The sequence below is a fragment of the Mobula hypostoma genome, chromosome 18, assembly GCF_963921235.1.
Source record: "Mobula hypostoma chromosome 18, sMobHyp1.1, whole genome shotgun sequence".
Taxonomy (NCBI): Eukaryota; Metazoa; Chordata; class Chondrichthyes; order Myliobatiformes; family Myliobatidae; genus Mobula; species Mobula hypostoma.
In genome coordinates this window covers 350385-362702 of record NC_086114.1, presented here as the reverse complement: position 1 = coordinate 362702, position 12318 = coordinate 350385, and the positions used below count along the sequence as shown (strand labels likewise).

At 41.6% G+C, this 12318-nt stretch overlaps 1 protein-coding gene across 2 annotated transcripts in view; it reads right to left on the bottom strand.

Annotated features, from left to right (window-relative positions):
- Window positions 1–12318, bottom strand: part of LOC134358262 (vinculin) — a 265439-nt gene that overhangs the window by 164279 nt on the left and 88842 nt on the right. For both annotated transcript variants that reach the window (XM_063070279.1, XM_063070278.1), the window contains exon 3: window positions 7267–7417. In XM_063070279.1, coding sequence (XP_062926349.1) covers window positions 7267–7417 — 151 coding nt within the window. The remainder of the gene's footprint in view (window positions 1–7266; window positions 7418–12318) is intronic.

Genomic DNA, 12318 nt, shown 5'->3' with positions numbered 1-12318 from the left:
TAAAAGAACCCTTAGGAGGCAGTGATCACAATATGGTTGTGTTCAACTTGAAAGCTGATAGGGAGAAAGTAAAGTCTGATATAGCAGTATTCCAGTGGAGTAAGGGAAATTACAATGCTATGAGAGAGGAGTTCGCCAATGTAAATTGAAAGGACCGGCTGGCAGGGGTGTCAGCAGAGAAGCATTGGCGTGCATTTCTGAGAAAAATGAGGAAGGTGCAGGCCATGTGTATTCTGAAAATGAAGGAATACTTAAATGGTAAAATAGTACAACCATGGCTAACAAGATAGGTCAAAGCTATTGTAAAAGCAAAAGAAAGGGCATACAACAAAGCAAAAATTAGTGGGAGGATAGAACATAAGGACACAAGAAATAGGAGCAGGAGTAGGCCATCTGGCCCATCCAGCCTGCCCCACCATTCAATAAGATCATGGCTGATCTGTCTGTAACTCAGCTCCATCTATCTGCCTTTTCCCCATAACCCTTAGTTCCCCTATTATGTGAAAATCTATCTAACTGTATCTTAAATATATTTAGTGACGAAGCCTCAACTGCTTCCCTGGGCAGAAAATTCCACAGATTCACCACTCTCTGGGAAAAACAGTTTCTCCTCATCTCCATCCTAAATCTTCTCCCCTGAATCTTGAGGCAATGTTCCCTAGTTCTAGTCTCACCTACCAATGGAAACAACTTTCCTACTTCTATCTTATCTATCCCTTTCAAAATTTTGTATGTTTCTACAAGATCTCCTCTCATTCTTCTGAATTCCAGAGAGTATAGTCCCAGGCGACTCAATCATTCCTCATAGGTTAACCCCTTCATCTCTGGAATCAACCTGGTGAAACTCCTCTGCACTGCCTCCAAAGCCAGTATATCCTTCCTCAAGTACGGAGACCAGAACTGCACACAGTACTCAGGTGCGGCCTCACCAGTACCCTGTATAGTTGCTGCATGACCTCCCTGCTCTTGAATTCAATCCCTCTAGTAATGAAGGCCAACATTCCATTTGCCTTCTTAATAACCTGTTGTACCTGCAAGCCAACTTTTTGCGATTCATGAACAAGTACTCCCAAGTCCCTCTGCACAACAGCATGCTGCAATCTTCCACCATTTAAATAATAATCTGCTCTTCTATTATTCCTTCCAAAGTGGATGATTTCGCATTTACCAACTTTGTATTCCATCTGCCAGACCTTGGCCCACTCACTTAACCCATCTATATCCCTCTGCAGACTCTCCACATCCTCTGTACAATTTGCTTTTCCACTCAGTTTAGTGTTATCAGCAAATTTTACTACACCACACTCAGTCCCCTCTTCTAAATCATCAATGTAAATGGTAAACAGCTGCAGGCCAAGCACCGACCCCTGCAGCACACCACTCACCACTGACTGCCAACCGGAGAAACATCCATTTATCCAACTCTCTGCCTTCTATTGGTTAACCAATCCACTATCCATGCCAATACACTTCCTCCGACTCCATGCATCCGTATCTTATTTATAAGTCTCTTGTGTGGCACCTTATCGAATGCCTTCTGGGAATCCAAGTATACGACATCCATCTGTTCCCCTCTATCCACTGCACTCATTATGTCCTCAAAGAACTCCAGTAAGTTTGTCCAACAGGACCTGCCCTTTCTGAATTCATGCTGCTTCTGTCTAATGGAACCACTCCTTTCTAAATGTTTCGCTATTTCTTCCTTAATGACAGTTTCAAGTCTTTTCCCGACTACAGATTTTAAGCTACCTGACCTGTAGTTGCCCGTCTTTTGCCTACATCCTTTTTTAAAAAGTGGCGTGACATTTGCTGTCTTCCAATCCGCCAGGATCTGCCCAGAGTCTAGATTACCAACGCGTCTACTATAACCTCCGCCAATTCCTTCAGCACCCTGGGATGCATCCCATCAGGACCAGGGGACTTCAGGCCCTCTAGCTTTCCCATCACTATCTCTTTAGTGACAGTGATTTTATCGAGGTCCTCACCTCCCATTTCGGTCATAACATCCTTCTTTGGCATATTAGACGTGTCCTCCACCGTGAAGACCGTCACAAAATAGCTGTTCAATGCCTCAGCCATTTCGTTATCACCCAATATCAATTTCTCCTTCTCATCTTTCAAGGGACCTTCATTGACTTTAGTCACCCTCTTCTGCTTTATATATTTATAAGAACTTTTGCTCTGTTTTTATATTTTGTGCTAATTTACTTTCATACTCTGTCTTCCCTTTCCTCATTTCTTGTTTAGACATTCTTTGTTACTTTTTAAAGTTTTCCCAATCCTCCAGTCTCCCACTACTCCTTGTCACTTTGTACACATGAGCTTTTAATTTGATACTATCTTTTATTTCCATAGAAACCATAGAAATCATTAAAAAACTACAGCACAGAAACAGGCCTTTTGGCCCTTCTTTGCTGTGCCAAACTATTTTCTGCCTAGTCCCACTGACCTGCACACGGACCATATCCCTCCATACACCTCCCATCCATGTATCTGTCCAATTTATTCTTAAATGTTAAAAAAAGAACCTGCATTTACCACCTCGTCTGGCAGCTCATTCCATACTCCTACCACTCTGTGTGTGAAGAAGCCCCCACTAATGTTCCCTTCAAACTTTTCCCCCCTCACACTTAACCCATGTCCTCTGGTTTTGTTCTCCCCTTGCGTCAGTGGAAAAAGCCTGCTTGCATTCACTCTGTCTATACCCATCATAATGTCATATGCCTCTATCAAATTTCCCCTCATTCTTCTATGCTCCAGGGAATAAAGTCCTAACCTATTCAACCTTTCTCTGCAACTGAGTTTCTCAAGTCCCGGCAATATCCTTGTAAACCTTCTCTGCACTCTTTCAACCTTATTAATATCCTTCCTGTAATTTGGTGACCAAAACTGAACACAATACTCCAGATTCGGCCTCACCAATGCCTTATACAACCTCATCATAACATTCCAGCTCTTATACTCAATACTTCAATTAATAAAGGCCAATGTACCAAAAGCTCTGTTTACGACCCTATCTACCTGTGACGCCACTTTTAGGGAATTTTGTATCTGTATTCCCAGATCCCTCTATTCTACTGCACTCCTCAGTGCCCTACGATTTACCTTGTATGTTCTACCTTGGTTTGTCCTTCCAAAGTGCAATACCTCACACTTGTCTGTATTAAACTCCATCTGCCATTTTTCAGCCCATTTTTCCAGTTGGTCCAAGTCCCTTTGCAGGTTCTGAAAACCTTCCTCACTGTCCACTACACCTCCAATTTTTATATCATCAGCAAATTTACTGATCAAATTTACCACATTATCATCCAGATCATTGATATAGATGACAAATAACAATGGACCCAGCACTTATCCCTGTGGTACACCACTAGTCACAGGCCTCCACTTGGAGAAGCAATTCTCTACTACCACTCTTTGGCTTCTTCCATTGAGCCAATGTCTAATCCAATTTACCACCTCTCCATGTATACCTAGCGACTGAATTTTCCTAACTAACCTCCCATGCGGGACCTTGTCAAAGGCCTTATTGAAGTCCATGTAGACAACATCCACTGCCTTCCCTTCATCCACTTTCCTGGTAACCTCCTTGAAAAACTCCAATAGATTGGTCAAACATGATCTACCATGCACAAAGCGATGTTGACTCTCCCTAATAAGTCCCTGTCTATCCAAATGCTTGTAGATTCTGTCTCTTAGTACTCCCTCCAATAACTTACCCACTACTGACGTCAAACTTACCGGCCTATAATTTCCCGGATTACTTTTCGATCCTTTTTTAAACAATGGAACAACATGAGCCACTCTCCAATCCTCCGGTACCTCACCCGTAGACACCGACATTTTAAATATATCTGCCAGGGCCCCTGCAACTTCAACACTAGTCTCCTTCAAGGTCCGAGGGATAACCCTGTCAAGTCCTGGGGATTTATCCACTTTAATTTGCCTCAAGATAGCAAGCACCTCCTCCTTTTCAATCCGTACAGTTTCCATGATCTCACTACTTGTTTCCCTTAATTCCATAGACTTCATGCCAGTTTCCTTAGTAAATACAGACGCAAAAAACCCATTCAAGCTCTCCCCCATTTCTTTTGGTTCCGCACATAGCCAACCACTCTGATCTTCAAGAGGACCAATTTTATCCCTTACAATCCTTTTTACTCTTAATATACCCCTGTAAAAGCTCTTTGGATTATCCTTCACTTTGACTGCCAAGGCAACCTCACGTCTTCTTTTAGCCCTCCTGATTTCTTTCTTAAGTATTTTCTTGCACTTTTTATACTCCTCAAGCACCTTATTTACTCCCTTTTTCCTATACATGTCATACAATTCTCTCTTCTTCTTTATCAGTTAGTTATCTTTAGTTAGATTTCCTTAGTTATCCAAGGCTGGCTCTCCTCAAACTTACTGTCCTTACTGGAATATACTTTTATTCAGCACTGTGAAAAATCTCTTTGAAAGTATTCCACTGTTCCTCAACTGTCCTACCAAATAGCCTGTGCTCCCAATCCACATCAGCCAAGTTCTCCCTCACCCTGTTGTAATCGCCCTTGTTCAAGCATAATACACTAGTTTTAGATCTATTTCATCCTCCATCTGTATGCGAAATTCAATCATACTGTGATCACTCTTTGCAAGAGGATCCCCGACTACAAGATCATTAATCTTACCTGTCTCATTGCACAGAGGATTGGGAAGTTTTTAAAAATCTACAGAGAGCAACTAAAAAAATGATTAGAAGGGAAAAGATGAAATATGAAAGCAAGCTAGCAAATAATATCAAAGCAGAAAGTAAAAGTTTTTTTTCAATGTTAAAAATAAAAGAGAAATGAGAGTGGATATTGGACCGCTGGAAAATGAGGCTGGAGAAATAATAACAGGGCGATGGCTGATGAACTTAATGAGTATTTTGCATCAGCCTTCACTGTGGAAGGCACTATCAGTATGCCTGATGTTGTAGTTTGTGAAGGAAAAGAAGTGGATGCAGTTACTATTACAAGAGAGAAGGAACTCAAAATGCTGAAGGACCTAAAAATACACAAGTCACCTGGAACAGAAGAACTGCATCCTAGGGTTCTGAAAGAGGTAGCGTTAAACATTGTGGTGGCAGAAATCATCTTTCAAAAATCATTGGACTCTGGCATGGTGCCAGAAGACTAGAAAATTGTAAATGCTACTCCACTCTTTAAGAAAGGAGGAAGGCAGCAGAAAGGAAATTATAGACCAGTTAGCCTGACCTCAGTGGTTGGGAAGATGTTAGAGTCAATTGTGAAGGATGAGGTGATGGAGTACTTGGTGACACAGGACAAGATAGGACAAAGTCAGCATGGTTCCCTTCAGGGAAAATCCTGCCTGATGAACCTGTTGGAATTCTTTGAGATGACAAGTAGGATAGATAAAGGGGATGCAGCGGATGTAGTATATCTGGACTTTCAGAAGGCCTTTGACGAGGTGCCACACACAGGCTGTTTACCAAGTTAAGAGCCCATGGTATTACAGGAAAGTTTTTGGCATTGTTAGAGCATTGGCTGACTGGTAGCAGGCAGCGAGTGGGAATAAAAGGATTTCTGGTTGGCTGCCAGTGACTAGAGGTGTTCCACAGGGGTCGTTGTTGGGACTACTACTTTTTATGCTGTATATAAATGATTTAGATGATGGAATAGATGGCTTTGTTGCCAAGGTTGCAGATGATACGAAGAATGGTGAGGGGCAGGTAGTGTTGAGGAAACAGGTAGGATGCAGAAGGACTTCGACATATTAGGAGAATGGGCAAGAGAATGGCAAATGAAATACAATGTTGGAAAATGCATGACCATGCACTTTGGTAGTAGAATTAAATGTGCGGACTATTTTCTAAATGGGGAGAAAACCCAGGAATTTCAGATGTAGAGGAACTTGGGAGTCCTTGTGCAGAACACCCTGAAGGTTAACTTGCAGGTTGAGTCGGTGGTGAGGAAGGCAAATGCCATGTTTGCATTCAATTCAAGAGGTCAAGAATACAAGAGCAAGGATGTGATGCTGAGGCTTTATAAAGGCACTGGTGAGGCCTCACCTTGAGTATTGTGAACAGTTTTGGGCCCACTGTGCTCAATTCTGGTTGCTTCACTACAGGAAGGACGTGGAAACCATAGAAAGGGTGCAGAGGAGATTTACAAGGATGTTGCTTGGATTGGGGAGCATGCCTTATGAGAATAGGTTGAGTGAACTCAGCCTTTTCTCCTTGGAGCGATGGAGGATGAGAGGTGACCTGATAGAGGTGTACAAGATAATGAGAGGCATTGATCTTGTGGACAGTCAGAGGCTTTTTCCCAGGGCTGAAATGACCAGCACGAGAGGGCACAGTTTTAAGGTGCTTGGAAGTAGGTACAGAGGAGATGTCGGGGTAAGTTGTTTTTTTTTACACAGAGAGTGGTAAGTGCGTGGAATGGGCTGCCAGCAGTGGAGGCGGAAACGATAGGGTCTAGTAAGAGACTCCTGGATGGCTACATGGAGCTTAGAAAAATAGAGGGCTATCAGTAAGCCTTGGTAGTAAGGGCATGTTCGGCACAGCTTTGTGGGCCGAAGGGCCTGTATTGTGCTGTAGGTTTTCTATGTTTCATCTTAGAAAAGATGTGCTGGCATTGGAGAGGTTCCAGAGGAGGTTCACAAAGATGATTCCAGGAATTAAAGGGTTAACATACGAGTAACATTTGATGGCTCTGGGTCTGTACTCGCTGGAATTCAGAAGGATAAGGGAGGATCTTATTGAAACCTTTCAAATGTCGAAAGGCCGAGACAGGGTAGACGTGGAAAGGATGTTTCCCATGGTGGAAGAGTCTAGGACAAGAGGGCATAGCCTCAGGATAGAGGAGCGCCCTTTCAAGACAGAGATGCAGAGAAATTTCTTTAGCCAAAGGGTGGCAAATTTCCACACACAGCTATGGAGGCCAGGTCGTCGGGTGTATTTAAAGCAGCGATTGATACGTTCTTGATTGGTTATGGGGAGAAGGCCGGGAACTAGGGTTGAGGAAGAGATAGAGAAAAAAAAGATCAGCCATGATTGAATGCCGGAGCAGACTCGATGGGCCAGATGGCCTAATTCTGCTTATGGTTATTTACCTCAGCTAACCTGGTTAGATTCAGCATATTTCTCAGCCTGAAATTATTTGGGAGCAGCACACAACTTTGCTGTAGCTTCTGTTTAGAAACTGGGCAGTTAGATCTTTTGTGGAAGATCTGGCCCCATGATCCAATAAGAAAATAACTGATTTTGTTTTGAATAAATACCTCTGCCTCATCAAATGTCAAGAGCAGGTCTGACGTTCCAGAAAGAATTCCTCTCGAACCATCAATGAGATAATCGCGTGCAGGTACAGCGTATGGGTTGTCCTTCAGCATCTGTGCAGCCTGGATTAATTTAGTACAAGCATTTTCAACCCTGCATACAATAAATTAAGAAAAATGCCCTATTAACTAGTACAAACAATAATTAACTACAAATCATGCAAGACACTTAAGCATTCAGTTATGCAACCAGAAACCATTGCTCCAGGGATGCATTTGATTCCCACAATGACAACTGGAAAATTTAAATCAAAGTAAACTAAATTAAATATTTCTTCATGAAAGCACTAAATTATAAAAAAGCCTCAATGATATTTTTCTTTCTTTTTCAATCTTTTTATTAGTATCATTATGATAAAGATTAACATAACATAGTAATCATACAAAGTTATTGGGATTACATTGTTGTAATTATCATATATAAGTATAAACCCAGTTAATACATGGATATTAACCTCCCAGTCTTACAGGATACAAATATTATATATAGACAAGTTAACATGAAAAAGAAAAAAAAAGTATACCCTCCCAAAAAAAAACTAAGCTACAAAATAGACCAACTAAACTACAGAAAAAAAGGCATGGGCTGTTGTGAAATATAAAAAAAAAGAACCATTAGTGTCGTCAATGCCGCTCCTCTCAGCATATACTAAAAGGAAATAGACTAGGTTTGGAAAAGGTCAAATTACATCATATGAAAGTATTGAATAAATGGCCTCCAAGTCTTTTCGAATTTAATAGAGGGATCATAAATAACACTTTTATTTTTTTCTAAATTTAAACACAACATAGTTTGAGAGAACCAATGCAATGTGGTGGGGGGATTGATCTCTTTCCAATTCAGCAAAATGGATCTTCTGGCCATTAGTGTAAGGAATGCAATCATCCGACAAGCTGAAGAGGTTAAAAGATTTGGTTCTATCATTGGTAAACCTAAAATTGCAATAATAGGGTGGGGTTGTAAATCAATACGCAAAACAGTTGAAATAATATCAAAGATATCTTTCCAGTACTTTTTTTAAAAAGAGGACATGACCAAAACATATGAGTTAAAGAAGATATCTCAGAATGACATCTATCACATATAGGATTTATATAAGAGTAATAACGAGCTAATTTATCCTTGGACATATGAACCCTACTTTAAACTGTCTCAACGCATGTTTAGCACATATAGAGGATGAATTAACTAATTGAAGATTTTTTCCCCCCATTTTTCAATAGGTAAAGTAATCTTAAGTTCCCTTTCCCAATTGGTCTTAACTTTATTAGATACGTCTGGATGTATTTTCATAATTATATTATAAATGTTTGCTATTACACCTTTCTGAAAAGTATTTAAACCTAAAATGTTTTCCAAAATATCTGATGAATATAAATTCAGAAAGGTAGGAAGAACAGTATTTTAAAAATTTCTAATCTGTAAATGCCTAAACAAATGGGATCTAGGCAAATTGTATTTGTTAGATAACTGTTCAAAAGACATGAAACAATTATCCAAAAATAGATCTTGATATACCTTTAGTTTTCCAAGCCAAATAGGTTTGATTGATGGTAGAGGGTTAAAAAAACAAATTAGGTATAATAGGACTCAATGATATTTTTCTAGGAAGAAAATCTGCAATTCCTTACCAGTCTTACACCAGACCCACCAAAGTAGTTAAAAACTAAACCACTTCCTCAGATTGGGGGTAATTAAGCACGACAATAACATAGAGACATAGAAATCTACAGCACATTGCTGGGCCAACCATGTAATCTACTCTTGAAACTGCCTACAATTTCCCTACTGCATAGCCTTCTCCTTTTCTAAGCTCCACGTACCTACTTAAGAGTCTCTTAAAAGATCCGATTGTATCCGCCTCTATCACCTTCGCTGGCAGTGCATTCCACATACCCACCACTCTCGTTGTAAAAAAAAACTTACCTCTGACATCCCCCTTGTAGCTGTTTCCAAGCACCTTAAAACTATGCCCCCTTGTGTTAGCCATTTCGGCCGGGAAAAAGCTTCTGGCTATCCACATAAGCAATGCCTCTCATCATCTTCTACACCTCTATCAGGTCACCTCTCATTTTCTGTCACTCCAAGGATAAAAGGCCAAGTTCACTCAACCTATTCTCATAAGAGATGCTCTCCAATCCAGGCAACACCCTTGTAAATCTCCTCTGCACTCCCTCTATAGTATCCATATCCTTCCTGCAATGGTGTGACCAGAACTGAACAAAGTACTCCAAGTGGGGTCTGACTAAGGTCTTAGCCAGCTGTAACATTACCTCACGGCTCTAGAAATCAATCCCCATGGTTGATGAAGGCAAACATACCATACACCTTCTTAACAACATCAACCGGCACAGCAGCTTTGAATGTCCCATGTGTGACCTTTAAAAAGCTCCAGTACATCCTCTTTCTTAATGTCCATGCACTCAAGTGTTTCAGTCTGCTGCAAGTCATCCCCACAATCGCCAAGGTCCTTTTCCCTGGTGAATACTGAAGCAAAGTATTCATTAAGTTTCTCCGCTACTTCCTCTGGCTCCACGCACGTGTTTCCACTATTGTGCCTGATTGGTCCTATTCTCACATGCCTCATCTTCTTTCTCTTCACATACTTGTAGAATGCCTTGGGGTTTATCATGGCCCCTTCGAGCTCCTTCCTCGCACTCTTGTAATTTTCTAGAGCTCCAACAGTACCTAACTTCTTGAACCTTTCATAAGCTTTTCTTAACTAGATTTTCTACCTCCCTTGTACACCATGGTTCTTTTACCCTACCATCCTTTCCCTGCCTCAATGGAACATACCTATGCAGAGGGACTGAATTTTCCCCTCAATCCCACTTTCTCTCCTTCACCCTGTAACTCTCAACTCCCTTACCAATCAAGAACTTTATTACTTTATCATTTCCCATCAGTCACCTTATGCATAGACCCTCCTGTGCCTAGAGACACTTTATGGCAGTACAATCAATGTATTCAAGCCATTTTATGTATTTATATTTATTGTATTTTTTTCAACTATTATTGTGTTCCTCATCTTGAAGTGGGAATCCTGAAGCAGGAAGGTGAACAGCCAGAGGTCATGGTACATTCTGGTACCAACGACACAGGTAGGAGGTCCTGAACACAGATGACAAGGAGTTAGGAAGGAAGTTGACAAGCAGGACCTCAAAGGTAGTAATCACGGGATTATTGCTTGTGCCACGTGATAGTGAGTATTGGAATAGAGTGAGGTGGAGGATAAATGTGTGGCCCAGGGGTTGGAGCAGGGGACTGGGATTCAGATTTCTGGATCACTGGGTCCTTTTTTAGGGGAAGCGTGACCTGTACAAAAAGGACGGGTTGCACTTGAATCTGAGGGGGATCAATATCCTGGCAGGAAGGTTTGCTAAGGCTATTGGGGAGAGTTTAACCTAGAATTGCAGGGGGGTAGGAACCGAACTGAAGAGATGGAGGAAAGGGCAGTTGGCTCACAAAAAGAGAAAGCTTGGGGACAGTGTGAGAGGGAGGATAGGCAGGTGATAGAGAAGGGATGCGCTCAGACTGATGGTCTGAGACATGTCTACTTTAATGCAAGGCGTATCATGAACAAAGTGGAGGAGCTTAGAGCGAGTTCAGTACTTGAAGCCATGATGTTGTGGCCATTACAGACTTGGATGGTTCAGGGGCAGGAATGGTTACTCAAGAGTGCCAGGCTTTAGATGTTTCAGAAAGGACAGGAGGGAGGCAAAAAAGGTGGGGTCGTGGCACTGCTGATCAGAAGTAGTGTCACGGCTGCAGAAAACCCCAAGATATTCGACAAGCATGTGAAGAGCAAGAGGATAAGACATGACAGAATAGGACAAATCAAGTGTGACAGTGGAAAAGCGTGTATGCAACCGGAGGAGATAGCAGTGGTATTTAATGAATACTTTGCTTCAGTATTCACTACGGAAAAGGATGTTGGCGATTGTAGAGATGACTTACAGCAGACTGAAAAGCTTGAGCATACAGACATTAAGAGGATGTGCAGCAGCTTTTGGAAAGCATCAAGTTGGATAAGTCTCCGGGACCGGACAAGACATATCACTGGCTATTGTGGGAGGTAAGGGGGGAAAGAGTGCTAAGTTTCTGGCAATGATCTTTGCCATCAATGGGGACAGGAGAGGTTCCAGAGGATTGGAGGATTGCAGATGTTGTTCCCTTATTCAAGTGAGAAAATAGAGATGGCCCAGGAAATTATAGACCAGTGAGTCTTACTTCAGTGGTTGGTAAGTTGATGGAAAATATCTTGACAGGCAGGATTTATAAACATTTGGAGAGACATAATATGATTAGGAATAGTCAGCATGGCTTTGTCAAAGGCAGGTCATGCTTTCCAAGCCTGATTGAATTTTTTGAGGATGTGACTAAACACGTTGATGAAGGTAGAGCAGTAGATGTAGTATATATGGATTTTAGCAAGGCATTTGATAAGGTACCCCATGCAAGGCTTATTGAAAAAGTAAGGAGGCATGGGATCCAAGAGGACCTTGCTTTGTGGATCCAGAATTGGCTTGCCCACAGAAGGCAAAGAGTGGTTGTAGACAGATTATATTCTGCATGGAGGTCAGTGATCAGTGGTGTGCCTCAGAGATCTGTTCTGGGACCCCTTCTGTTTGTGATTTTTAGAAATGACCTGGATGAGGAAGTGGAGGGATGGGTTAGTAAATTTGCTGATGACACAAAGGTTGGGGTGTTGTAGATAGTCAGAGGTTACAGCAGGACATCGATAGGATGCAAAACTGGGCTGAGAAGTGGCAGATGGAGTTCAACCCAGATAAGTGTTAGGTGGTTCATTTTGGTAGGTTAAATATGATAGTAGAATATAGTATTAATGGTAAGACTCTTGGCAGTGTGAAGGATCAGAGGGATCTTGTGGTCCGAGTGTATAGGACACTCAAAGCTGCTGCGCAGGTTGACTCTGTGGTTAAGAAGGCATACAGTACATTGGCCTTCATCAACCGTGGGATTGAGTTTAAGAG